Source organism: Lagenorhynchus albirostris, chromosome 16 (assembly GCF_949774975.1).
Source record: "Lagenorhynchus albirostris chromosome 16, mLagAlb1.1, whole genome shotgun sequence".
In the NCBI taxonomy this organism is placed as follows: Eukaryota; Metazoa; Chordata; class Mammalia; order Artiodactyla; family Delphinidae; genus Lagenorhynchus; species Lagenorhynchus albirostris.
The window spans coordinates 70,473,409-70,499,445 of NC_083110.1; the positions used below are offsets into that span (position 1 = coordinate 70,473,409).

The following is a 26,037-nucleotide window of genomic DNA, read 5'->3' on the forward strand; positions in this document are numbered from 1 at the left end:
CAGCTTCATTCTCTTTCTTCCGTCTCTTTCTTGGATCACTTCCAAATGACTTCTGCTCTTCTACATCAATGAAACTGCTGTTACTGAGGTTCCAACAATCCTCTCTGAACATGTAGTTCTACGCATGATCTGATGGTAAGTGAAATACAGCCTCTGCATAAGTCTTCACCATTAAAATATCCGGTGCCTTGTTGGGAGGAATGAAAATAGACCCACTTAAGGTTTTTTAGGTTTGAATGCATCACAGTATTCTAGAGACCAACTGACTTCAGTATTTGGACAGAAGGATAGGTTAGGGCCCACTAAAGAGTGACACGAGACCTTTAAATAAAGACATGTTTGCGAGTTTCTGCTGAGAGTTCAAAAAGCAAACTGCCCCACGTACCAGAGGCTAAATCCAAATCTCTGAACGTTCCCGCAGAGCTACTAGACTAATCCCAGAACGAGGAGGGCATTCAAGGAGACGTTTAGTAGAAACTAGAGTAAATGTGAATGACCTTTTAAAGATAAATTAGATGTGGTATTGTGATTTTTGTGTTTTTTTTGTGTGTGTGTTGAAGGCAAACTGCTTTTCTAAACTTGCAAAGCCTCCCACCATATGCAAAGTCGTGGGGAAAAATGTGCTGGATGGACTGGGGCTTCCAACACTACAAGTGGAAATATTCTGCACCATTCAAAATTTTCCCAAGGTAGGAGGCAGCTTAAATGTGTTCTTCACTATGTCCTGGCTCCACTGCATTTATGAGCATGTATTGTCTAAATTATGGAAAATTAACGTTTTGAAATTCAGTATGTGTGAAATACACGCACCATTTGTAGGTAATTATGAAAACAAAGCATGAATCATACAGTCTTCCATGATGGTTTATTAGGTTATGTGGACTACTGGTACAGACATGACTTGCTAACCTGAAGATGATCCAAGATGGAGAAAGGAAATGGGGCAAAAATAGTTTTAAAAACTCTGACATTATTAATGTCATGAGTTCTATAAATCTGCAGATAGGGTTATAGATTCATGTATTTATATATAGATTTACAGATATATAGACCGATCTACAGAAAGAAAATTTCATTTTCATAAATGAAAATAATTATGATTAAATTTGTCTCCTTTTCGCTATTTTTTAGAGAGGTAGTGATAAAAATGAAGTTCAATGTAGGGTTTTTAGAAGGGTATTTTAACAAGTTAATAATTTTAAACGTTCCTTCAAGTTGGGTTCCATCGTGTTTCAGTAGCTATAAAAATATCTCAAAGAAAATTATAGATTCTCATTTTCTCTTTGAAATTGGTGATAAAATATCATGTACCTTAAAAGCTAGATACATTCAATTTCCTATTTCCTGTGAAAGGTAGGGAAAATGTAGAACACGTTTATATTGTTTTCAGAATATATGTTCTGTGGTGATCTCAACTCACTTCGAAGTCCATGAGAACGCTTTACCCGAGCTAGCTGAAGCAGAGGAATTAGAAAGGTCAGATGCCGTCAGCACTGCGGTGCGGTGGGTCAACGAAACCATCACCGAGGAGCTTCAGGGCTTAGCTCCTTCCAACCAGGCTGAGGTGGATCAGGTGCTCAGGTAAATTTTGCACTTTGAAATGTAAGTGTCCGGTATAACTATGTACCTCTTCTCTTTCCATTTCACCTGCCAATGAAATGGGTCTGTCATATCTATAGGGTACGATCAGGAAGTCAATTAAGAAGCATATGCTAAAGCAGCAAAATTTAGCATAAAATGTCGTTTTTCTTCTGAAAACCCTGTTATTAAAATTTTACTTTGTAAGGCTACATAAGGCCTTTTGGCCTCTTTTATGCATAGAGCTTTCCTAGGATTCAGTGAAAAGTTTCTCAGGAAAAGGATTAAGAATCCGGACGTCCTCCTTTCCCCCTCCCCACCTCCTCACATGCCCCCCTCGTCCATGAGCCTCTCTTATCCTTTTATATAGCCCAGTGGGCGATGCTTATGTTCTGACCTCCAGACACAACCAAGTCTTCCAGGTTTTGCCCATAGGTTGACTCTAAAATGTGAAAACCAAGGAACTGTTTACTAGGGCTATGTGAGCACTGTTCAGTGCCTAACCAAGTGTGGCTTAGTTACTTTTCCTTTTGTGTGGGTCCAACGCCACAACCCTCTTGGCCAAAGAAGGTCAACTGGATTCTCTTTCTCTAAGCTTCAACACTTGCTTAATTGTGCATAACTTCACATTTTAGTTTGCCTCAGAGTTGGATCATGACCTTATAAAAAACTTGTTTGAATAGTTTTTGGTTGCCTTACAGTTTTTGAATGCTATTCCACTTAGTCCTTTGTGTGTGTGTGTTATTTGCTATTTTTTTTTAGGTAATCTTTTTTTTTAATTTTTTAATTTTATTTTTTTATATAGTAGGTTCTTATTAGTTATCTGTTTTATACATATTAATGTATACATGTCAATCCCAATCTCCCAATTCATCACACCACCCGCCCCACTACTTTCCCCCCTTGGTGTTCCATACATTTGTTCTCTACATCTGTGTCTCTATTTCTGCCCTGCAAACCGGTTCATCTGTACCATTTTTCCAGGGTGTTATTTGCTATTAACACATCCTTCTTTTTTCCCAAGCTCTCAGTCATACCTTCTATTCTGTTACATTCCTTTTTTTCCTGGAGTTTTCCCTCCCAAATCTTCCATCTTGACTGGTTCCTCTTTAGGCCTACTAAAGAGATGCCATAAGACATCCCTTCATTGTTCTCCTGTTTCCTGGATCCCATGTCGTCCTCTTTCTTAAATTACCGGATTCCAACCTTTAAAAGTAAGGATGAGAAAAGGGTATTTGGGATGTAAATTTTTTGAGTTCTTACATGTGTGGAAATGTCAGTACTTTCCCTTTGTGGTTTACAGTTTAGCTGAGTATAGAGTTCTCATTTGAAATCAATTTCTCTCAGCACTTTAAAGGCACTGCCCCATTGGCATCTGACGCAAATCTGATTCCCATGTCTTTTTTTTTTTGGCCTGTTATTGTTGTTTTCTCTGTGGAAGGTTTTAGCCTCTGTTTATTCCGGGGAGCTGATATTTTTCATAGATGCACCTAAGCTGGATTTCCCAACAGTTTTCTTAATTGTTCATTTTAAGCACCCACCTCAAAAAGAAAAGAAAAAAAGTAAAGAAAAGAAAGAAAGAAAAGGAAGTCCTGCACATAGTGCTATATATTTCACTTGCCTGTTCTTGCCTCATTTTTAGTCTGATGGTCATTTATTCAAAAAGAAAATCCAATAGCCCTTAATCAAATTATATCTTCAAATTTTACATTAAAAAATAACAAACAGGGCTCAGATAATTTTAAAAATGAGCACCTAAAATCTTTAAACATTTATTTCCAGGCCAAAATGATTTGCAGTTCTTGAACATAGTTTTATAACAGCATCATTTTTTAGTCTTGGAAATTGAAGCTGATTTGTTCTAAAGTAGCTTAAAAAGCAGAGTTAACTACTGAAACATTTTGGGGTCAGCACTAAAACATGACCAAAATTACTAGTAATATTTCTCAAAATCTCATTGTAAAGTTGTACTTTCTTACCATTAAGGACATTCTTTGAAAGTAAAGTACAAGAAGATAAGGAGAGAAAAGAATTGGAAAAGAGCCTGGAAGACTCCACAGTGCCTACACCTTCACCTCTAACACCACCACTGCCTCCTCCACCTCCAGCCAAAAAAAAAGGACAAAAGCAAGGTCGGTGGCTTATCATCCTGCAGAACCATTAGTAACAAATGTGGAGGAAGAAAGGCTGAAACTTGGACTGCCTTTCCAAGTTCAAATCTCTCTGCTGCAGACCTAGGTTGGAGTCCCACCAGGTACCATCCATCCTCCACGCCACTTCCTTGCTTAAAGCTACTATGTGAGGTGGGCACGGTTTTCCCCCACCCCACCCTCCATTTTTATTTGTAAGATAAAAATATTTCTTACCCAGAGGTGAACACTTAGTAAACAGAGTGCACTGAACAGTGGCAATGCCCAAGGCAGGGAAGGGGAGGGTGGCCTGGAGACCTTTAACTGCTCCTCAGAATTCCCATTAGCTCCTCAGAAAGCCACTCCCTATTTTAAAGATTAATGATACCCTTTGATATGGAGAACCAACATTTCCTCAGTCATAGGTAATATAGTAATGAAACTTATTTTTGGAAGACCTTGCTATTTTAAGACAAATAATCTTAAATTTATCGTGGCCCTTTGTTCCATGCCTTCCAACATATGGCTAACCTCAGCTCCTCCAGTACGTTAATTCTGGAGCTGGTGCTAGAGCTGTTGTAACAGTGATTAGTGTGTCTGTCCAACTACAACATGCTCCTGGAGGACATGAGTCACGCCTCATCCAATTTAGCACTGCCAGCGCCTAGCACAATGCCGGGAACAAACTAAACGCCAGGTAAGTGTGGGTTCCATTAAATAAGAAAGCGCAAGAAGCACGGACCAAAGAGATCGTGAAGCCAAGGTCTCTTATTTCATAGATTTAGATACTGAGGACCAGAGAGGGGAGGAGAGTTGCCCAAGGCAGAAGAATCCTGTTAGACCAATCTTCTCCTGGAGGATGGGGATGACCACTACTGAATCATAGGCAGAGACTGCCAATAGGTGTTCATTTGGTGGTTTCTTTTGACTGATAGAACTCGGAACATAAGAAGGGAAGAAGTAGGAGGGGACAGTAATTTGCTAAACATTTAATATGTGCTGGGTGCTCACACATCTTATTCCACTTGTTTTACCTACCTGGTCAGTAGCTGTGGGGAAGGAGAGGACAGGAGGAAAACTAGAGATTTATTATGGACATTGTGGTACCTGATCAGACAGGGTGGCTGAGAATATGTGAGAGTGAAAGATGGGTGAGGATTCTGGGTGGATGGTTAGATCTGGAAGGAAGTCCTCATAGAAAAGGGCATCCGTTTGGGGTGGGCAAGCAAGATACGTAGTTAGATATTCACATGAGATATTCAACACGAAGCTGGGTATGCAAGAGCGATGATGGAACATAGGAAAACAGGATTTGGAATTCAAAGACCGTCCAAATCCTCTCTCTATTCACTTTCTGTTAGGTATTGGGCAAGTCTTTGAACCTAAGCCCCCGTTTAGGTGAGATAACAATATCTGCCCCACAAGACTGTTGAAGGATTTAATACTGAATGTTCTAAAATTTCTTACGCAAAATCCATGGCTAAGGATTATTTGAGCATTAGGGTCAGACAGAAACTTCTCAGGGGTTGAAGTGGTGAATATTTTCTTGCCAGCCTCAGCTTTCAACCCTTCTTTATGCTGGGCCTTCACATCTATAAGTAAAGCATTAAAATATATATATAGTTTTATCATAGTCAAACTTTCTAGAAAGCAATCTTTTATCAATATTTTTTTCTTCAGGGAGGAAGGATACTCTTACAGAAAAACCAATTATACCCCCAGAACCTGTTGAACCCATACTCTGTGGCAGCATGGCCATAGGAGCTGTGTCACTGGCTGTTGCCAAAACCAGTGCCGTGCTGGGCAGTAATCCTCTATACTTAAATATTGCACTGCTGAAGCACCACCAGGTTAGTGCCCATTACATTCCTTTACAAGGACCCATGAGTATCTCGAGGTGAATGAACCATGTTGCTCATTTCCCCTTGCTTTTCCCCTTTTTCAGGAGCAGCCGGCAAAGCTAACTATACCTCTCCTGATGGTATCTCTGGTCAGCTGTGGGAAGTCATCACCTGGCAAGCTGAATTTAATGAAAGAAGTGATTGGTATACCCCATCCTGGACTAACAGCTAAACAAGTACCTTACATTATCTCAAACTACCTTTTCTTAAAAAAAAAAAAACCTTCATCATCAATGAGTTTTTAGTGTATGTTCCTAAGGCTTATGACACCAAGGGAAAAGGAATTAAATATAAAATGAGAAAAAAAAATTAGGAAATTAGGGAAGTGGGACAAAAACAAGACCTCAAACGCAAGAGAACCAAATTTAGACCACCTTGGATCTCCAGCTCATCACAACAGTGACTCATGCTCGTGGCTCACAGAGAAGCCACGGGCAAGTGATTTTGCAGGACTTGATAGTGCTGGAAGGATATTCTTTGGGGCAACTGAGATTTTTTAATTTACTAGTCTATGCACTATGGCTGCGACGAGAGGAAGGTGGCACTTTCATAGCAGCCCTTCTGTTAAGTAGGAACTGCAGGGCCTAGCAGATTGCCCGGCACGTAAGAGAGGTTTAGTGCATGTTTATGGAATATGGAATGAAGGAATCCTAAGTGGCATCTTTACTACTCAGAGGTTTGTTAGTGTCTCATTGTTCTTCAGTGGCATGAATGAGTCAATACGCCTTTTTAAATCTTCATGAATTAATCTACCAATTAGGCATTCGGGAGAACTAAACATTCGTGTCCTATAGTGGATGTTTACAGGAAAAGTACGGGAAGCTCCATCCCCTCTGGTAGTCTATTGACTGATATTTTATCGAAGCTAGTGACAATCATTTGTTTAAATCTCAAGATAATTTCTTTATGATAAAGAATCCTTTTTTAAGGAGAATAGTCATTACCCACTTCTATCAATTTTGGAAGACTAGGATTGATATCTGGCTCACCATCTGTCAGATCACGTTCAGATCCTGGCGCCAGGATCTTTCCTTCAGTTAATATCTGCTGTTTAGGTACCAGAGCATTTGGCCTGCCATTCTTCATCTGTCTCCATATGCAGATCCCACCATCATCAGAATACATTTTTCTACTTTCTAAGTGACAGTGGATTTATACTAATTCAAACACTATCATGCAGAATCCCTTGATGACCTGTGACATGTATGGCAAGAAGGTTGGTCAGGAGACCATGAAAGAGAATGAAGTTAACTTGATCCAACCAACCGAACCAATCAGTTCTGAACAATGAAGAGAGGATAATGAGGAAGAAAAACCTCTCATTCATTTTCAACCAAATAAAGATTGAGGGTTGAAGATTAACATTTGATCTTCTGATTTTGTAGGCCATATGTAATTCACTAACCAGGATGCCATTATCAGGGACCCTACAGATTTTCTAAGTTAGAAATAGCCATGTGTGGTATAAGTTTTTATGTTTAAAATTCTAGACTGCAGTTGTGGAAGATCATGGTTATTCTACTTACAGGGTGTGGACATGCTTCTGGAAATTCAGAAACACATTAACCAAGCAATTGAAATGGTATGTAAAGAGAATCTATGGAATCTAATAACTGATGCTTATATACCTTCTAGTAACCAAATTATAGTTCATTATGCAACAAAATCAATATTGTTGTTACAGATATGAAAGCATATTAATTTTCTTTGGGTTTCCCATATGAGCCAAGCTTATACATTCCCTCATTGCCTATGGGTCCAGTTTCTAATGGAACTTAACAATCTTCTTTTGATTTCTGAGGCAGCTGGCCCTACGCTAAGATCATCCCTTTGGATTTGCAAAGAAAGAAAGGATCTGGCCCCTAGGATTAGCGAGAGGCAGTTTGGTATAATGGTTAAGGCGCAGTCACTTGTGCCTGCTTAGAATCCTGGTGTTGGGCAAACAAGCACCCTTGGCTGAGCAGCCCTTGAGGGGAAAAGTCACAGAGGCAGGATGAGGGGCGACTGTATGAGTCAGTGGGTTGTTCCGTCATATTCTAGCTGGGGTAATGCACAATGATGTGGCAGGGCTGAGGGACCCAATCCTTGTCTTTTATTTTAGAATAATACTGCATTTATAGAGAAGTTGCAGAGATAGTGCAGAGAGTTCCCAACTACCCCTCACCCAGTTTCCCCCAAGGTTAACAGGTTACATTACCATAGCGTATTGGTCAAAACTAAGAAATCAACATGCTACATTACTAATAACTAAACTTCAGACTTTATGTGAATTTCACTGGTTTTTCCACTAATGTCCTTCCTCTGTTCCAGGATCCAATCCAGGACCCAATATTTATTTAGTGTGAGGCTTTTAAGCTACATGATTAGGAAGCACTAGCTCCTTCCCCAGCAGGATGGGGGCTGAGATATAATCTCAGTACGACATAAAGGAACTTTGGCTCCAGTGCTATCTTGCCAGCACAGAATATGTGATGGGGGAGGGTGGTGGGGGCCCAAGCCCTACAGTTGATCAGAATTGCTTTAAGCACCAGCCTGGAGCCAGTTGTCGGGGTGCTTTTCAGGAAGACAACTGTTTTATGGGTGAAAAGATAGTGAAAAGATGCAGGATAACTTCTGTATTTGCATATACTGGAGTGTGTGTGTGAACCATGTTGCTTCTTGACAAACATGCCCCAGCTTATACAGCCAATGAATGCCGGGCATTAAAGTGCATCCTTTAACAGGTTAAATCCTTGTTACAGCATGCCACCAATACCCCAAACTATGGAAGCTTCTCTTTGGTAATTATCTTTGCTTTTAATGTCAGATGACATTACACACACCAGATTCACCAGATTTAATGACCATGGGCTGCTTCCAAAAGTCAAACCCATCCTGCCAGAGAAAGTGTTTGTACTGTGAGAATATTTAAAACAATATGTCGGGCCTTTAAAAGCAAATGCCACAGTGTGGTTATTCCTTAAGGACAAGGAGGGGACTTAACATCCTCCTGTAAAAAAAGAGTTCCTGCACACAGCAGGAGTCAGGACATGATGAGTGAATAATTACTTATATAAGTAGAAATGCATGAACATGTATATCCATACCTCATACATGTGACTGGAGGCAGAATGTAAGGATGAACTAAAGGGAACATGTGCCTGATTTTGAGAAACAGTTTGAGGTTTATGAAATTAAAGTGTGGCTGGCATCATCCGTGTGTGTGTGTGTGTGTGTGTGTGTGTGTGTGTGTGTGTGTGTGTGTGTGTGTGTGTGTGTGTGTGTGTGTGTGTGTGTGTGTGTGTGTGTGTGTGTGTGTGTGTGTGTGTGTGTGTGTGTGTGAGTGAGTGAGTGAGTGACTGGCTCAACCCCAGAGCAGTGGGCAGGCCAGAGGACCTGCAGCTCTGCTTGCTGCCACAGACGTGTCTGAAAATCCCGAGTGATATGTCTTTATCTTCTGTCTCTCAGTCCCCTCCTCCAAAACCAGAGACAAGAAAAAGTCAAAATGGAGGCAAAAGAGGTCAAGTAAGTAAATGTATTTGTTTACCATGCTTCTGTATGACAGTTCATTTCTATATTCCCTGCCCCTTTCCCTCTCCCAGTCATTTTGCTCCAGGACTGGTCTAACAAAAAATGGAAATCACATGGTGATACTGCTTCAAGGGGACTAAACCAGGCAACCCCCAGAGCTGGAATATAATTCTGCCCCCACCTCTCTGGCAACAGGCTGCCAGGCCATCACTGCTTGCAGTTGTCTGGCCAAGTGAAATCTCAGAGGGCTTGGAGAGGCTCTTATGACTAATAGGATTACATGGGAAACCCTCTAGGTGAAGTGCTGGGGAAGATGAATCTCTCTGAATACTAGCTCAAAGGCATATAGGATGTTTTGGCTTTTAATTTTAATACTACCAAAGAAAGAAAGAAAAGGCACAAAAAGATAGCAATTCCTTCATCTGGTCCCCCAAAAGCACTGAGGCACCATTTCAGATGAACCATTGCCAGAGCTCAGATTTTGCCAGGAGGGTCAGGCAAACAAGCCTGGTGAAAATGGGCTGCAGACCTCAGCCAGCTGCACTTGATCAGTCCATCACTTTGGTGACTGTGGGCGCTCTGACAGATACACCTGTTATATGCCTGACTTTCAGCAATATAGTTAGAACAACCAACAAGAACCCCGAAGATAATGCAAATGGATGAGGGTTGCTCACATGTGTGATATTTGCTCTGATAACCCTGCAATCACTACCTGGATGTCAGGGACTTCAGGGTCCGTTGAAGTCATCAGCAAGAAGGACTAGTAAAGGAAGGAGAGGACTTGGTGGAGATAAAAAGTTAAGTTCCTCTTTAAACTTGGGAGAGAGAAGAGAAATGTGTGAACAGATACAGCAGTAAGTAAAATCCTTGACAGGTGTGTATACTAGAACTGGACCTTGCAAGAGAGGCAGGGGCTGGTGAACAAGTAGCAAATCTCAGCTCTGTTCCCTTCATTCCAGCAGGTTGTCTGATGTATTCTGAGAAACTTAGACCAAGATCAGCCCTTCCTGAGATCAGCTTTACTACTCCCCCCACCTCCCCACCATTAGAAACAGGATAGATGATAGATTCTAGAGAGGCAGCCATACCAGAATTAGAGGCATGGACTACTAGAGGCTCAACTACCTGGATTAAAATCTGTTCCAAGTTACTCAACTCTCTCTTAAATAGGGATAATAATGGTACCTGCTTCATGGGATTGATGTAAGGAGTAAATGTATTTACTTTATGTAAAGTGTTTAGAATGGTACCTGGCATTTAGTAAGCACCAAATAAGTGATGCTTTCATAGTTTTGAAGACTCCGTAATGAAACTCCTTAACTGACACACAAAAATTTCCCCAACTATTCCTTTGCCAAATAAAAGGTTCCTCTCACTGACATTAAAAATGTTGGATGGTTCTTATACTTAACGAGTACTATCATCAGTAAAAATAGGATATTTATACCTACTTTCATGTTTGCTCTTGAGACTGGTATACACACACACACACACACACACACACACACACACCTTAGTGATACTGCTTCAACTTACGTTAAAATTGCATAGTGACAATTTATGATGAGGGCACGTCAAGGCTGACCTTGCAATCGAAGCCTATGCCTGCCTTTCCCCTGAGCTCATTTGGGTCCTCAAATCTTCTTCCACTGCAATGCATCCTCAGTGCTACATCCTTTTAGCTGAAGTCTTCAATCCCTTTTAAAATAAAACTTTTCCTGAAGGAGAGTTAAATTTTTAAGTTTTAACACTTATAATCTTCTAAAGGAAAATGGAACATAGGAAAGAGCAGGTTTGGAGGAAGAAGGGACAGGCAGGACAGACATTTACAGGGACAGCCTGTAGAGTCACCAACCTGGTGGTTATGGCTCAGGTGAGCCTGTTTACAATGATAGAGCCAATAAAGAGATAATAACATGGGCAACTAAAGAGAGCAAAGTGTATTCCTAGGTCAAACTTGAAAACCGTGGGAGTAAGAAAATTATTCCCAGGTACTGCAGGACAATCATCTGCCCGAAAATATGCAGAGATGAGTGGGAACTAGGGGCAGGATTAATCGAGAATCAGAGGACCCTGTGTTTGGAGAGCTGTGTCTGTTACAAATTGCCAGCCACTGGAAGCCCCAAGAACCTTAATGTGCTCTATTTACGTGCATGATTTTCTTGATCCTGAAGCAGCAGATCACCGGCAAGATGTCCCATCTTGGCTGTTTAACCATTAATTATGACACCATAGAGCAGCCACTGCTCCTAATACAAGGAATCTGTGCGAACCTGGGGCTAGAAATGGGAACGAATCTCCACCTAGCCATCAACTGTGCTGCACATGAACTGATGGACTATGTAAGTTTCCACTCCAGAACATTTACTTTTTGTTGCAGTCTCATTGTTTTTAAATTAGAACTCAAAAGAAGAGCCTATCTGTACGTATTTCCAAAGAAATCCTACTTTTTAAGTTAGTACCATGGGAGGGGTCCAAATATACTGGAGTTGAGAAAGGTAAGTTAACTAATGACCAGACAATAACATAACCATATAACTTTAAAAATTAACAGAAATGTCACCATAATTATATATAGAAATTCTGTAATAAAAATGTCTAAAATGGATTGCTTACATTGAAATCATGAGAACTATTAAAAATAATTTAACAAACTGGTATGTTCTGCAGAGTACATTCATTTGGTTGGTGAATGCTGAATTGGTCAAGCATAAAAAGTGGCTCAGTTGTAACTGTGACTTGATAAGCCCTTCTAGACATGTGGTTCTTCGAGTTTCTGCTGGTGATTCACTTTTTTTTTTTGAATTTTATTTTATTTATTTTTTTATACAGCAGGTTCTTATCAGTTACCTATTTTGTACATATTAGTGTATACATGTCAATCCCAATCTCCTAATTCATCACACCACCACCACCCCGCCATTTTCCCCCCTTGGTGTCCATACATTTCTTCTCGACATCTGTGTCTCTATTTCCGCCTTGCAAACTGGTTCATCTGTACCATTTTTCTAGATTCCACATATATGTGTTAATATACGATACTTGTTTTTCTCTTTCTGACTTACTTCACTCAGTATGACAGACTCTAGGTCCATCCACATCTCTACAAATGACCCAATTTCGTTGCTTTTTGTGGCTGAGTAATATTCCGTTGTATATATTTACCACATCTTCTTTATCCATTCATCTGTCGATGGGCATTTAGGTTGCTTCCGTGACCTGGCTATTGTAAATAGTGCTGAAGTGAACATTGGGGTGCATGTGTCTTTTTTTTTTTTGCAGTACGCGGGCCTCTCACTGCTGTGGCCTCTCCCGTTGCGGAGCACAGGCTCTGGACGCGCAGGCTCAGCGGCCGTGGCTCACGGGCCCAGCCGCTCTGTGGCATGTGGGATCTTCCCAGACCGGGGCACGAACCCGTGTCCCCTGTATCGGCAGGCGGACTCTCAACCACTGCGCCAACAGGGAAGCCCTGCATGTGTCTTTTTGAATTATGGTTTTCTCTGGGTATATGCCCAGTAGTGGGATTGCTGGATCATATGGTAATTCTATTTTTAGTTTTTTAAGGAACCTCCATACTGTTCTCCATAGTGGCTGTACCAATTTACATTCCCACCAATAATGCAAGAGGGTTCCCTTTTCTCCACACCTTCTCCAGCATTTGTTGTTTGTAGATTTTCTGATGATGCCCATTCTAACTGGTGTGAGGTGATACCTCATTGTAGTTTTGATTTGCATTCTCTAATAATTAGTGATGTTGACCAGCTTTTCATGTGATTCTTGGCCATCTGTATGTCTTCTTTGGAGAAATGTCTATTTAGCCTTTCTGCCCATTTTGGATTGGGTTGTTTGTTTTTTTAATATTGAGCTGCATGAGGTGTTTATATATTTTGGAGATTAATCCTTTGTCTGTTGATTTGTTTGCAAATATTTTCTCCCATTCTGAGGGTTGTCTTTTCGTCGTGTTTGTAGTTTCCTTTTCTTTGCAAAAGCTTTTAAGTTTCATTAGGTCCCATTTGTTTATTTTTGGTTTTATTTCCATTTCTCTAGGAGGTGGATCAAAGATCTTGCTGGGCTTCCCTGGTGGCACAGTGGTTGAGAGTCCGCCTGCCGATGCAGGGGACACGGGTTTGTGCCCCAGTCCGGGAAGATCCCACATGTCACAGAGCGGCTGGGCCCGTGAGCCATGGCCACTGAGCCTGCGCATCTGGAGCCTGTGCTCCGCAACGGAGAGGCCACAACAGTGAGAGGCCCGCATTAAAAAAAAAGATCTTGCTGTGATTTATGTCAAAGAGTGTTCTTCCTATGTTTTCCTCTGAGAGTTTTATAGTGTCCAGCCTTACATTTAGGTTTCTAATCCATTTTGAGTTTATTTTTGTGTATGGTGTTAGGGAGTGTTCTAATTTCATTCTTTTGCATGTAGCTGTCCAGTTGCCCCAGCACCACTATTGAAGAGACTGTCTTTTCCCAATTGTATATCCTTTCCTCCTTTGTCATAGATTAGTTGACCATAGGTGCGTGGGTTTATCTCCGGGCTTTCTATCCTGTTCCATTGATCTCTATTTCTATTTTTGTGCCAGTATCATGCTGTCTTGATTACTGTAGCTTTGTAGTGTAGTCTGAAGTCAGGGAGTCTGATTCCTCCAGCTCTGTTTTTTTTCCCTCAAGACTGCTTTGGCTATTCAGGGTCTTTTGTGTCTCCATACAGATTTTAAGATTTTTTTGTTCTAGTTCTGTAAAAAATGACATTGGTAATTTGATAGGGATTGCATTGAATCTGTAGATTGCTTTGGGTAGTATAGTCATTTTCACAATATTGCTTCTTCCAATCCAAGAACATGGTATATCTCTCCATCTGTTTGTTTGTATCATCTTTAATATCCTTCATCAGTGTGTTATAGTTTTCTGCATACAGGTCTTTTGTTTCCCTAGGAAGGTTTATTCCTAGGTATTTTATTCTTTTTGTTGCAATGGAAAATGGGAGTGTTTCCTTAATTTCTCTTTCAGATTTTTCATCAGTGTATAGGAATGCAAGAGATTTCTGTGCATTAATTTTGTATCCTGCAACTTTACCAAATTCATTGATTAGCTCTAGTAGTTTTCTGGTGGCCTCTTTACGATTCTCTATGTATAGTATCATGTCATCTGCAAACAGTGACAGTTTTACTTCTTCTTTTCCAATGTGTATTCCTTTTATTTCTTTTCCTTCTCTGATTGCCGTGGCTAGGACTTCCAAAGCTATGTTGAATAATAGTGGTGAGAGTGGACATCCTTGTCTCATTCCTGATCTTAGAGGAAATGCTTTCAGTTTTTCACCATTGAGAATGATGTTTGCTGTGGGTTTGTCATACATGGCCTTTATTATGTTGAGGTAAGTTCCCTCTATGCCCACTTTCTGGAGAGTTTTTATCATAAATGGGTGTTGAATTTTGTCGAAAGCTTTTTCTGCATCTATTGAGATGATCATATGGTTTTTATTCTTCAATTTGTTAATATGGTGTATCACATTGATTGATTTGCGTATATTGAAGAATCCTTGCATCCCTGGGATAAATTCCACTTGATCATGGTGTATGATCCTTTTAATGTGTTTGTGGATTCTGTTTGCTAGTATTTTGTTGAGGATTTTTGCATCTATATTCATCAGTGATATTGATCTGTAATTTTCTTTTTTTGTAGTATCTTTGTCTGGTTTTGGTATCAGGGTGATGGTGGCCTCATAGAATGAGTTTGAGAGTGTTCCTTACTCTGCAATTTTTGGGAAGAGTTTGAGAAGAATGGGTGTTAGTTCTTCTCTAAATGTTTGATAGAATTCACCTGTGAAGCCATCTGGTCCTGGACTTTTGTTTGTTGCAAGATTTTTAATCACAGTTTCAATTTCATTACTTGTGATTGGTCTGTTCATATTTTCTGTTTCTTCCTGGTTCAGTCTTGGAAGGTTATACCTTTCTAAGAATTCGTCCATTTCTTCCAGGTTGTCCATTTTATTGGCATAGAGTTGCTTGCAGTAGTCTCTTAGGATGCTTTGTATTTCTGCGGTTTCTGTTGTAACTTCTCCTTTTTCACTTCTAATTTTATTGATTTGAGTCCTCTTCCTTTTTTTCTTGATAAGTCTGGCTAATGGTTTATCAATTTTGTTTATCTTCTTAAAGAACCAGCTTTTAGTTTTATTGATCTTTGCTATTGTTTTCTTTGTTTCTATTTCTTTTATTTCTGCTCTGATCTTTATGATTTCTTTCCTTCTGCTAACTTTGGGTTTTGTTTGTTCTTCTTTCTCTAGTTCCCTTAGGTGTAAGGTTAGATTGTTTATTTGAGATTTTTGTTGTTTCTTGAGGTAGGCTTGTATTGCTATAAACGTCCCTCTTAGAACTGCTTTTGCTGCATCCCATAGGTTTTGATCGTCGTGTTTTCATTGTCATTTGTGTCTAGGTACTTTTTGATTTCCTCTGTGATTTCTTCAGTGATCTCTTGGTTATTTAGTAACGTACTGTTTAGCCTCCATGTGTTTGTGTTTTTTACATTTTTTTCCCTGTAACTGATTTCTAATCTCATAGCATTGTGGTCAAAAAAGATGCTTGATATGATTTTAGTTTTCTTAAATTTACTGAGGCTTGATTTGTGACCCAAGATGTGATCTATCCTGGAGAATGTTCTGTGCGCACTTGAGAAGAAAGTGTTATCTGCATTTTTTGGATGGAATGTCCTAAAAATATCAATGAAATCTATCTGGTCTATTGTGTCATTTAAAGCTTGTTTCCTTATTAATTTTCTGTTTGGATGATCTGTCCATTGGTGTAAGTGAGGTGTTAAAGTCCGCCACAATTATTGTGTTTCTGTTGATTTCCTCTTTTATAGCTGTTAGCAGTTGCCTTATGTATTGAGGTGCTCCTATGTTGGGTGCATCTATAGTTATAATTGTTATATCTTCTTCTTGGATTGATCCCTTGATCATTATGTAGTGTCCTTCCTTGTCTCTTGTAACATTCTTTAAAGTCTATTTTATCTGATATGAGTATTGCTGCTCCAGCTTTCTTTTGATTTCCATTTGCATGGAATATCTTTTTCCATCCCCTCACTTTCAGTCTGTATGTGTCCCTAGGTCTGAAGTGGGTCTCTTGTAGACAGCATATATATGGGTTTTGTTTTGTTTTGTTTTTTGCGGTACACGGGCCTCTCACTGTTGTGGCTTCTCCCATTGCAGAGCACAGGCTCCAGACGCACAGGCTCAGTGGCCATGGCTCACGGGCCCAGCCTCTCCACGGCATGTGGGCCCCCCCGGACCGGGGCATGAACCCGCATCCCCCCACATCAGCAGGCGGGCCCTCAACCACTGCGTCACCAGGGAAGCCCTGGGTCTTGTTTTTGTATCCATTCAGCAAGCCTGTGTCTTTTGGTTGGAGCATTTAATCCATTCACGTTTAAGGTAATTATCGATATGTATGTTCCTATTACCATTTTCTTAATTGTAATGGGTTTGTTTTTGTAGGTCCTTTTCTTCTCTTGTGTTTCCCACTTAGAGAAGTTCCTTTAGTATTTAGTGTAGAGCTGGTTTGGTGGTGCTGAAGTCTCTTAGCGTTTGCTTGTCTGTAAAGCTTTTGATGTCTCCATTGAATCTGAATGAGATCCTTGCCGGGTAGAGTAATCTTGGTTGTAGGTTCTTCCCTTTCATCACTTTAAATATGTCATGCCACTCTCTTCTGGCTTGTAGAGTTTCTGCTGAGAAATCATCTGTTAACCTGATGGGAGTTCCCTTGTATGTTATTTGTCATTTTTCTCTTGTTGCTTTCAGTAATTTTTCTTTGTCTTTAATTTTTGCCAATTTGATTACTATGTGTCTCGGCATGTTTCTCCTTGGGTTTATCCTGCCTGGGACTCTCTGTTCTTCCTGGACTTGGGTGGCTATTTCCTTTCCTATGTTAGGGAAGTTTTCAACTATAATCTCTTCAAATATTTTCTCAGGTCTCTTCTCTCTCTTCTCCTTCTGGGACCCCTATAACGTGAATGGTGTTTAATGTTGTCCCAGAGGTCTCTTAGGGTGTCTTCATTTCTTTTCATTCTTTTTTCTTTATTCTGTTCTGCAGCAGTGAATTCCACCATTCTGTCTTCCAGGTCACTTATCCGTTCTTCTGCCTCAGTTATTCTGCTATTGATTCCTTCTAGTGTATTTTTCATTTCAGTTATTGTAGTGTTCATCTCTGTTTGTTCTTTAATTCTTCTAGGTCTTTGTTAAACATTTCTTGCATCCTCTCGATCTTTGCCTCCATTCTTTTTCTGAGGTCCTGGATCATCTTCACTATCATTATTCTGAATTCTTTTTCTGGAAAGCATATCTCCACTTCATTTAGTTGTTTTTCAGGGGTTTTATCTTGTTCCTTCATCTGGTACATAGCCCTCTGCCTTTTCATCTTGTCTATGTTTCTGTGAATGTGGTTTTTGTTCCACAGGCTGCAGGATTATAGTTCTTCTTGCTTCTGCTGTCTGCCCTCTCTCAAATTTTAAATATAAAAGTATTTCTAAGTTATTGAAGTTTTTGGAGAATAATTAATAATAGTAATTAATGTCAAATTCAGGGCACATGACCAAATACGATTCCACTTTAATTTGTGATTCTTTTAACTTCAAAGGAAATCTTGAATAGTATATAAGAAAACTAAGTTTCAGCTGACTTTTAAAAGTTTTTACTTTCCTAAAGAAACTAAGCGCATAAAGGAATATTTAATGTAATTTCGTATTCTTCACATAATCATTGGTTCCTAGGCATACCAGTAAGAGAAATAATTGCATGTTTTCATCAGCAACGTATACCAGGAACTATGAAAATACTGACTGCTAGTGTTAACTAGAATGGGTATTTATTGCTTATATTCAGTAAAATGCTTTAGCTTGATATCAGATAATTCTTACAGTGTTAGTTCAAAATCATTATCACTTCCTCTCTGACAAGATAGGATTGCATATGTTTTGCAGTATAGAAACTGAGAGTTCTTGCTGCTATATTTTACGTGAAAAGACGCATAGAATCTTTTCAATGATGGACTTATTAGGAGCCTGCTTAATTCCAATGGAATCCATTCTATTAGCAGCAACAGGAAGGCATTAATAAATCAAAGAGCCATTCTGGTCCATTCCACCTCCCTCCCAGTACCTAAGTATCCCAGGTGCCATCCCTGGATACAGACTTGGACTGGACATAAGGGTGCTGTGTTTACAGAAACTACACTAGATCCTCCAGCTTTGTTTACTCCTATGCTTAATGACTCGGGGGTGTTCTAGACTTCAAATGAATGGGTTGCACTAGAACTCCACTTTCAAAACAATATTGTTACTACTAGAACTTGCATGCTTGCCTTCGTGTAAACCTCTTTACATTTCATATTGGTTGTTAGTATCTCAAAAGCTTAGCCCCGCTTTCAAATTTTAGAATATTTACAGTAAACAAGCTATTCATTCACTGTGAGCTGAACGATGGTATTTCTAGTGAGTAGGCAGGTCTGCATTGCTATTCTGTTTATGAATTTATGTTATTGCCCATCTATCCAAGCAGTATCTGGCACCACGTTACAAAACTTAAATAAGAAATTACTCCCCTCCTACTCTTTACTCGTTTTTTTTGTGCAGAAGGCTTCATCTGAAGTCAGTGGGAAATCTACGGGGCATCCAGAGGAATGCTGACTTGATTTTCCCAGGTTGACATTTAACATATATTTAAAGTAAAATGCATAGATTTCTAAGGTGAATGTGGCCTGGAAATAATCTGTTTGCAGTCTTTTATATAAAATGAATGAAAATGAATTTGAATCACATCTTTAATGTTTGCAGAATTCATCATTTATCCTTTAATATCTTCCTTATACTTATCAGAGTAAAGGAAAGTATGAAGTGATGATGGGAACCTACAAAAATGCAGCTGAGATGGTTGACCTGTATGTGGAGCTGATCAACAAGTTCCCTTCAATTATTGCCTTAATTGATCCTTTCAGGAAGGAGGTAACAGGATTCAACTTGAATTTTATAATAAAACAGAATAAAATATTTCTTTTGGATCTGTAGATTTGAAATGTGTTGTAATTTGGGCTGGGGCTGAGTTGCTTTATTTTGGCATTTTTGAGAAAAGGCACTTACTAAGCAAATGAATAGCAGAAACACACAGGAGTGTGCCTGTCTATGGAATGAAACAAGTATCTCCCAGCACTTCAGGAATACCTGGGTATTTACAAGCAGCCTAACTGATGGCAGGCGAGCCCAATGTGCTAGCGGGTGTTTCAATAGGTTAATCACATATCATTTCCAAGTGCTCATGGAAACAGGACTTCAACTAGGCCAAATGTTTTTTAAACCTAAATCCAGTTACTATGCATGCACAGAAATTACAAAGCCGTATTTTTAAAAGGTGTGAGATATTGAGGTTTCTGATTTATTCACACTAATGCACCTAATGCATTTTTTCACACTAATGCAGGGTTGTTTATGTGCCATAGAACTCTCTCTTCCTAACCCACTTAAACTTCAAAACTTACATTCTTGATTTTATGAATTTGAGAACCATTAGATATAGTGAGCTGGTACCCTCTTTGAGACAACTCACCTATTTAAATTTGAGGGACAAAGAGAATGCTGGATCTTACTGGAGCCCCAGGCTCTCTCAGTCCCATCTTTCCTTTCACAGACTGTGCTACACCCCAGCACTTGTGGAAGATGCTGAGCCTAGTTCTTTAATCTTGCCAGACCTATCTTCTGCTTCTTGTCCCAAGGCTCTGGCCACAGCTCTTTTTAATGCGATAAGATGTACCTGCATGGTCTGTTCTAATGGGACAGGTTGAAATCTGGTACAATGGCTGGGAAGACTGTATATTACTATTTAAATAATGAGCATTTCATTTCATTTGGTGGTCTCACCAATAAAAAATAAGGGTGTTGGGAATGAGGGTCTACATCCCCGCAGGCTCATTTCCTTCAGTTTCCTTTTTACCAGAAATAACACTAAAATCTCCTAACCAGCCAGTCTTCAGCAGCATCATGGATAACACAGTGGGTAGGAAGAGCCTGTGCTTGAACGACATAATTAATGTGGAGAATAGCATTTAATGTGTATTAACATTTTATTCACTAGATCTTCAAGCTCAAATTTAATCACTCTAAGTTTCTGTTCCATGAAGCTTGTTAATTTGTGTGGCTGTGGTATGGGCAACATGAAGCCGCAGATGCAAACAAACCAAGCTCCCCACCCCTGTTTTGTGTGTCTCAGAAAGGTGTGTAACTGATTACGTGCTGTATGATTCCTGTCGTTTTGTGGTGATGTCCCCTACGTTGTAATGATCAGTTCTTAAATATTTACCCAGGACTCTGAACAGTGGGACAGCACCTACAATGCTCTTGGCTCCAAGTGTTACATAATTGCAGGCACCGCATCCAAAAGCATCTCTAAACTTCTAGAGGATGGGAACGTCGGCATCCTCAGATGCAGCGGGCTGATCGTAAAACACACAAATCAAACTACGATGTCCGACTTGGTGGAAATGACCAATCTTATTGACAGTGAGTAAAAGTATAGCTCTGAAAGACTCATAATGAACTTAAATATGCAGTATATCAGTTAATAAAAAGCATGGAATAAATCTTGGAAGAAAAAAACACCCCAACCATTTGTGAGTGATTCGGTACTGGAAAACAAAACGCAGCTTACTACTGATTCACTTCATAATGTTCCAGTAACAGCCCTGCCCGGGGCCCTCCCCTTCAGAGAGGGCTACTGCAAACAGGTGGCTGAGGCCACAGCCCTCTCAGCTTCACAAGACACCACAGTGATTTTTTTTTCAATCACTAGCCCACAATGGCTTTTTTTCAACTCCTCAAAAGTTTCAAACTTTTTACAGCCTTGAGGTCTTTGAACATGCTGTTCCTTCGGCCTAGAATGCTTTGCCCTGTACCATTTAGTTGGCTAACTATTCCTTCAGGTCTTTTTGCCTTAAATGAAACCTCTTCAGGTCTACATGCCTTCCCTGACCTCCCCCACCCCTCACTGGTTGCTCTGAACCTTTCTTATCCTATATTTTCAATTATAGTACTGTTCACAATTACTTGTAGGCTATTTAACGTCTGGTATCCTCCACTAGACTGTAAACTCCCAGGAGTTCATGGGAGTTTTGTTCACTTATGCACAGGGCCTGAAGCATGCATATCGTGAGTGGGTCTCAGGAACTAGGCAGCAGGCTGGTCTCAGACCTGGAGCAGGACTCAGAACGAGCCTGGCAGCCAAGGGCCTGGGCTGGTGCCAGAGGATGGAATGAAATGCCTGTAGTCCCTTAGCATGCAGGCTGCCCTGGTCTACGGCCCAGACAGGGTGGCGTGCAGGTGGTGGATGGAATGCCCCAAGGCCTGGTCTTTCCTCCTGGGCCTACCTCTCAAGCAGCCATTCTGTCATCCACTCCAGATAGCTGCTGTAACTCCTGCCTGTAAGACACAACTCTGTCACCAGAGGAAGAACTTTGGCTTTGCAGTCTTGTAGACTGTGCAAATTTTAAGGCGTTTTGAGATCTTCAAGTGATTGATTAAATACTATCAGCACTGCTTTCCTAATAAGTTAACATTCAGAACGACAGATTCCTTTGAATAAAATTTTACATGAATTGTGAAATCCATTATTTCGGCATATGATGGCCTTGCACTTACTGTATATTTTGACTCAAAGATGCACATTGAACATGATTGACCTTGAATTGTGTCTTACAGCTTAGAAATGCATCAGTCTAATTTGAGCATTTTCCCTCTACAGTGGTAATAATGGTGCCTCTTACAATTTATGGTATGTTAAATTTGATGAAACATGGCATTCATTTAGTATTTATCATCTAAACTACTGCAAAGGGGTAAACAAATAAAATCAGGGTAGTAAAAATGCAAACGTTTGGGTTAGAATTCTCAGGTGGTCAAATAATTGACTCTTCGCAGTTTTAAATCTCTGGCAAATTTTAAATTTTGATCCCAGAGGCTCATATATTTGATGATTGTTTCCATACGATCTAAAACTGAAAAGAATTCCTCTGCTCATAGGTAAGAAGCACATCGCTGTCTTTGGAAGTGCAGAAGGAGAGTCGTCTGATGACAGCCTTGTCGATTTGGTAAGTGCTGAAAACCGGTCAATTGCAGAATTGCCAAGACACTGCTTTTATCCCGAATTGGTATTTCAGAGAAAGGCGGTCTGTGGCAGAGAAAGTCATGTAACCTTTTATGAAACAGACTTGCTTCCTCCCAGAGAGCTAATCTTTGAACTTTTAAAAAGAAGAAAAATTGAAGTCCTGGTAAAATGATGAGCACACTTAAATGGCTGGGGTGTGCACGTGCAATCTTACCTCCTAAAATGAAGCAAGGCCAGAATGCTCTTAGATAAAAATCAGCATGCTTACATGACTAGTAGAGCATCTGATGTACAGTCACACTATCTCTCTACCTTTGACACTTTCAGCTTACAAGCAGGCCACTTTACTCATGTAACAAAATGAGAAATTAATTTAATGAGAGCAAAAACAAAACAGCACACAGGGGCAGTGCCCTTTCTCCCTAAAGAACTGTTTTTAGTTTAGCAAAATATGACTCCATTTAAAATAAGCTGTTCCCTCACCTCTTTAGGCCGTTGGACTTGGTGTCCGGTTTATCAAGTTGGGAGGTCTTTCTCGTGGCGAACGGGTGACTAAGTACAATCGCCTCTTTACTATAGAGGAAGAACTTGTCCAGAATGGAACACTGGGTATGTGCTGCTTTCTTGCTTAGTTTCACTTAGCCATGAATAAGAGAACAAAGATTGGGAGATGGGGGAATAGAAGTCTCTCGGCAGGAGGGCAGGGAAATCCAAAGACTATAAATAAGTGCTGACAAAACTAGGATGGCATTTGCCACGTGTATTGTTTTCTTAATGGATTATCTATTTACCTGAATGTTTAAAACTCTAGCCCTAATCTTGATGAATAGGCTGTGTGATGCTTTTCAATAGACTTAATTGATTGGAATTTCCAAGCCTACCTTTTGTTATGGTCCAAATTATACTTAAGGTTTTTCTGCACAGCCCAGGAAAGTTAAAGGTGGATGTTTTCCTGGTGGTTCTTGGCAACAACTCGTTTTACTCAAGTAAATAGCATGTTAATTTAATGTACCTTGGAAAGGCTATGGTCTCAAGAGAGATGAACCAATCATTTACGACATCAAACTTTGTAAATCTGCATGGGTAGAAGCACCTTATGTACTGGCTAATTGGAGAGCAACACCCCAAATATACATTTTTACTCTATATATTACTGACTGTGATAGCCAAAACAAAGCATGCAAAGACATTTAAAGAGACCAATAGTTGTCTCTGAAATTCTAAAACTATTTTGTATTTTAAAATAGAATTGATATACTGCAAAAAAGTATGTTAATTAAGCAGTGCTGACATACTTGTATACCATAAATGAAACTATTAAATGAGATAGATGTATTATAGAATGTATTGTGGAACATACCGATTATTGAATATGAAAGCAAGGAAGTACTATTTTGTGACTAATAGGAATTTCTTTAAAAGCGACCAAGAGAAATAGTAATTATTTGTCACGTTTAACATAGGTAATGACCTTGTTTTCTAGAAAACAAAGATATAATTGGGAGACTATTTCTAAGTCATGCGAGGGCAGTCAAAATTTACTTTGTATTGTTTAGTGTGTAACAGTCAAAAGTTACTTTGTATTGTTTAGTGGGTAACATGAAGGCTTGTTTTTTCAAATAGATAAAATTATACTGTTCCTACATATCAGTCTGATTTTTTGTCATCCTGACTTGTGGAAGCTTTAGGTTCCTTCAGTGACCTATCACATTTCCAGCCAGACTTCACCACAAGGGAAACAGCTGCTTCAGGGCATCAAAAAGGACTCTAGTGACTGGAGGCCCAGCCCCTCCCTGGTGACAGTGCCAGCCCCTGAGCATTCCGGAATGGATTAACAGATTAATGAGGATTTCGCTGACATTGGCAGTGGTCAATAAATATGAAGGGGGCCAAAAAAGTGGAAAACCAAATCACTGCACTGAGAGATTGAGTAGGAAATCTTGTCAAAAGCTCAGTCATTAAAACACTCTCCCTGCCCAGAACACATGGAACCTGACTGGAATAGTCTTAAGTCCTCAGTGGTTTACCTTGGAATAGTTAGTTGGCAATGGTCTGTCTCACGCAGAGTACCAGCCTTTCCTCTAGTTCATCTTCCTCTTATCCTTTGCTGCTCAGCCTCTGCCCAAAGTCTGCTGTAAACCAAATGTTCCAGAATGTTGTCTAAGGGTACACTGCAAACTCAAGTGTATTGCAGTTAATGTATAAACAACAACATGCCCACTTTAAGGTGGTTCTACAATCCTTCCTAATGGTGATGTGACACCTCTGGACAGTTCTAAAGATGATCTCCTTTAAATCATGTAACAAAGAACGTCAAAATTGGCACCACTGGATTAGACAGTAAAATTTATTGTTGTTTTTAATAGGTTTCAATGAAGAACACACATTTTTCTACTTGAATGAGGAAGCCGAAAAGGCTGCCATGGCTGGTGAGCTTCCTGAGCCCCCGGAGCCCATCTTCGCCACAGAAGTTGTGGAGGAATCAGCCAAAACATGAGTGTCTTCCAGACGGGCTGCACACGCCCCAGCTGACAGACACACCACTGTATTGTTAGACTGGGAGCTCTCAAGTGTGTCTTCATTTTGGTTTTGCTCTAAAACTTCACTAACTTGTGTGCTTTTTCTTCTTTTAATTTCACTGTTTGGTGAAATACAGAGATAGTATTTTGTCCGGAATTATACCTGTGAACCTTGTCTTCTGGCCATCACGTTCCTATGGGGATCTTGTTTGTATACGAGCTCTCCTGTCCATTTTGGGGGGTCATGACCTAGTAAAAGAGTACAATATTTTTGCCACCAACTCCACACTCAGTTCAAATACCTCATACTTTACAAGTCAGAACATTTCTGAAAAAAATCTTTCACACTAGGAGCTCTCTCTGCCAGGAAGGTGTACATCTTCTGTTTCATGGATTTTTTAAGAGCGAATAGCTTCCTCTCACTTTCCTACCCTTAATTCCCTTTTCTTTGATTCCCATCTCTTTCTAAATTTTAGTTGTTCATCTATCATTTATATCTTTGGGGGTCTCCTCAGATCCTTTTTGGAACAAGAATGAGCATAAGTGAGTAAACACATCAATGAATGAATATTCTTAAAGCAATTAAATGCCCAATCATTTTTACTACAGTATCTAGTAGGTGATTAAAAATGATGCAACATATAGATTGGCTGAATTGTCTCTTCTGAAAGCCAGTATCAGGGTTATAGCAGAGGATGACCAGAAATAAACATATTCAAACACATACCTATAGATATAATATCCAACTGCTTTATATGATTTAGATTCTCTGTTCAAACTGTTACCTTTTGTCTTTCCCCCAAATTATATAAATTGCTATGTACTGACCTGTGGGAGAGTTGGCTAAGTTTAGATTTCTGATATATTCCATAAGTTTTTACTAAGCATACTGAGGACCTCTCCTTTTGAAGAGTACTAAGAGGGGAAGGTAATGGCCTTACGGCAGAGCCAAGGCCTTACTCTAAAAGCAGCGATTTAAAATAGGTTCAGTTGCAGATTCTCTCAGAGCACAGGGCAGGAGAACTGGTTGGTATCACTCTAAGTTGGGAGAACTGTGTCACAGTTTGTTGTTGCTACTGCCTTTCCCGATGCTTAGCAATAAACAACGGATGAGTGTTCAGATAGCCTCTGCACATGTACACACACACACACACAGATGAAATATGGGAGATCGTATGAGAGTATGCCCTGGAAATGTGACAAAAATTATAATTAAATGAATGAAACTAGAGAAAAAAGGTAGAACCAAGTTAATAACTGAATAA

General features: G+C 39.8%; 1 protein-coding gene and 1 long non-coding RNA gene across 2 annotated transcripts in view; one reads left to right on the forward strand and one right to left on the reverse strand.

Moving 5' to 3' along the window:
* Positions 1 to 25,354, forward strand: part of ENO4 (enolase 4) — a 28,378-nt gene extending 3,024 nt beyond the window's left edge. The window contains exons 2-14 of the mRNA XM_060126108.1: positions 561 to 689; positions 1,391 to 1,581; positions 3,565 to 3,710; positions 5,388 to 5,557; positions 5,653 to 5,784; positions 7,137 to 7,190; positions 9,056 to 9,112; positions 11,296 to 11,463; positions 18,980 to 19,105; positions 20,458 to 20,653; positions 22,169 to 22,236; positions 22,745 to 22,862; positions 24,620 to 25,354. Coding sequence (XP_059982091.1) covers positions 561 to 689; positions 1,391 to 1,581; positions 3,565 to 3,710; positions 5,388 to 5,557; positions 5,653 to 5,784; positions 7,137 to 7,190; positions 9,056 to 9,112; positions 11,296 to 11,463; positions 18,980 to 19,105; positions 20,458 to 20,653; positions 22,169 to 22,236; positions 22,745 to 22,862; positions 24,620 to 24,750 — 1,686 coding nt within the window. The 3' untranslated portion in view covers positions 24,751 to 25,354. The remainder of the gene's footprint in view (positions 1 to 560; positions 690 to 1,390; positions 1,582 to 3,564; positions 3,711 to 5,387; positions 5,558 to 5,652; positions 5,785 to 7,136; positions 7,191 to 9,055; positions 9,113 to 11,295; positions 11,464 to 18,979; positions 19,106 to 20,457; positions 20,654 to 22,168; positions 22,237 to 22,744; positions 22,863 to 24,619) is intronic.
* Positions 1 to 25,640, reverse strand: LOC132507084 (uncharacterized). Its single transcript, XR_009536048.1, has 3 exons — positions 24,936 to 25,640; positions 21,517 to 21,568; positions 1 to 187 (listed from the first exon to the last, which is right to left on the reverse strand). It is a non-coding gene; the product is annotated as an uncharacterized LOC132507084 (long non-coding RNA).
* Positions 25,641 to 26,037: the final 397 nt, after the last annotated feature.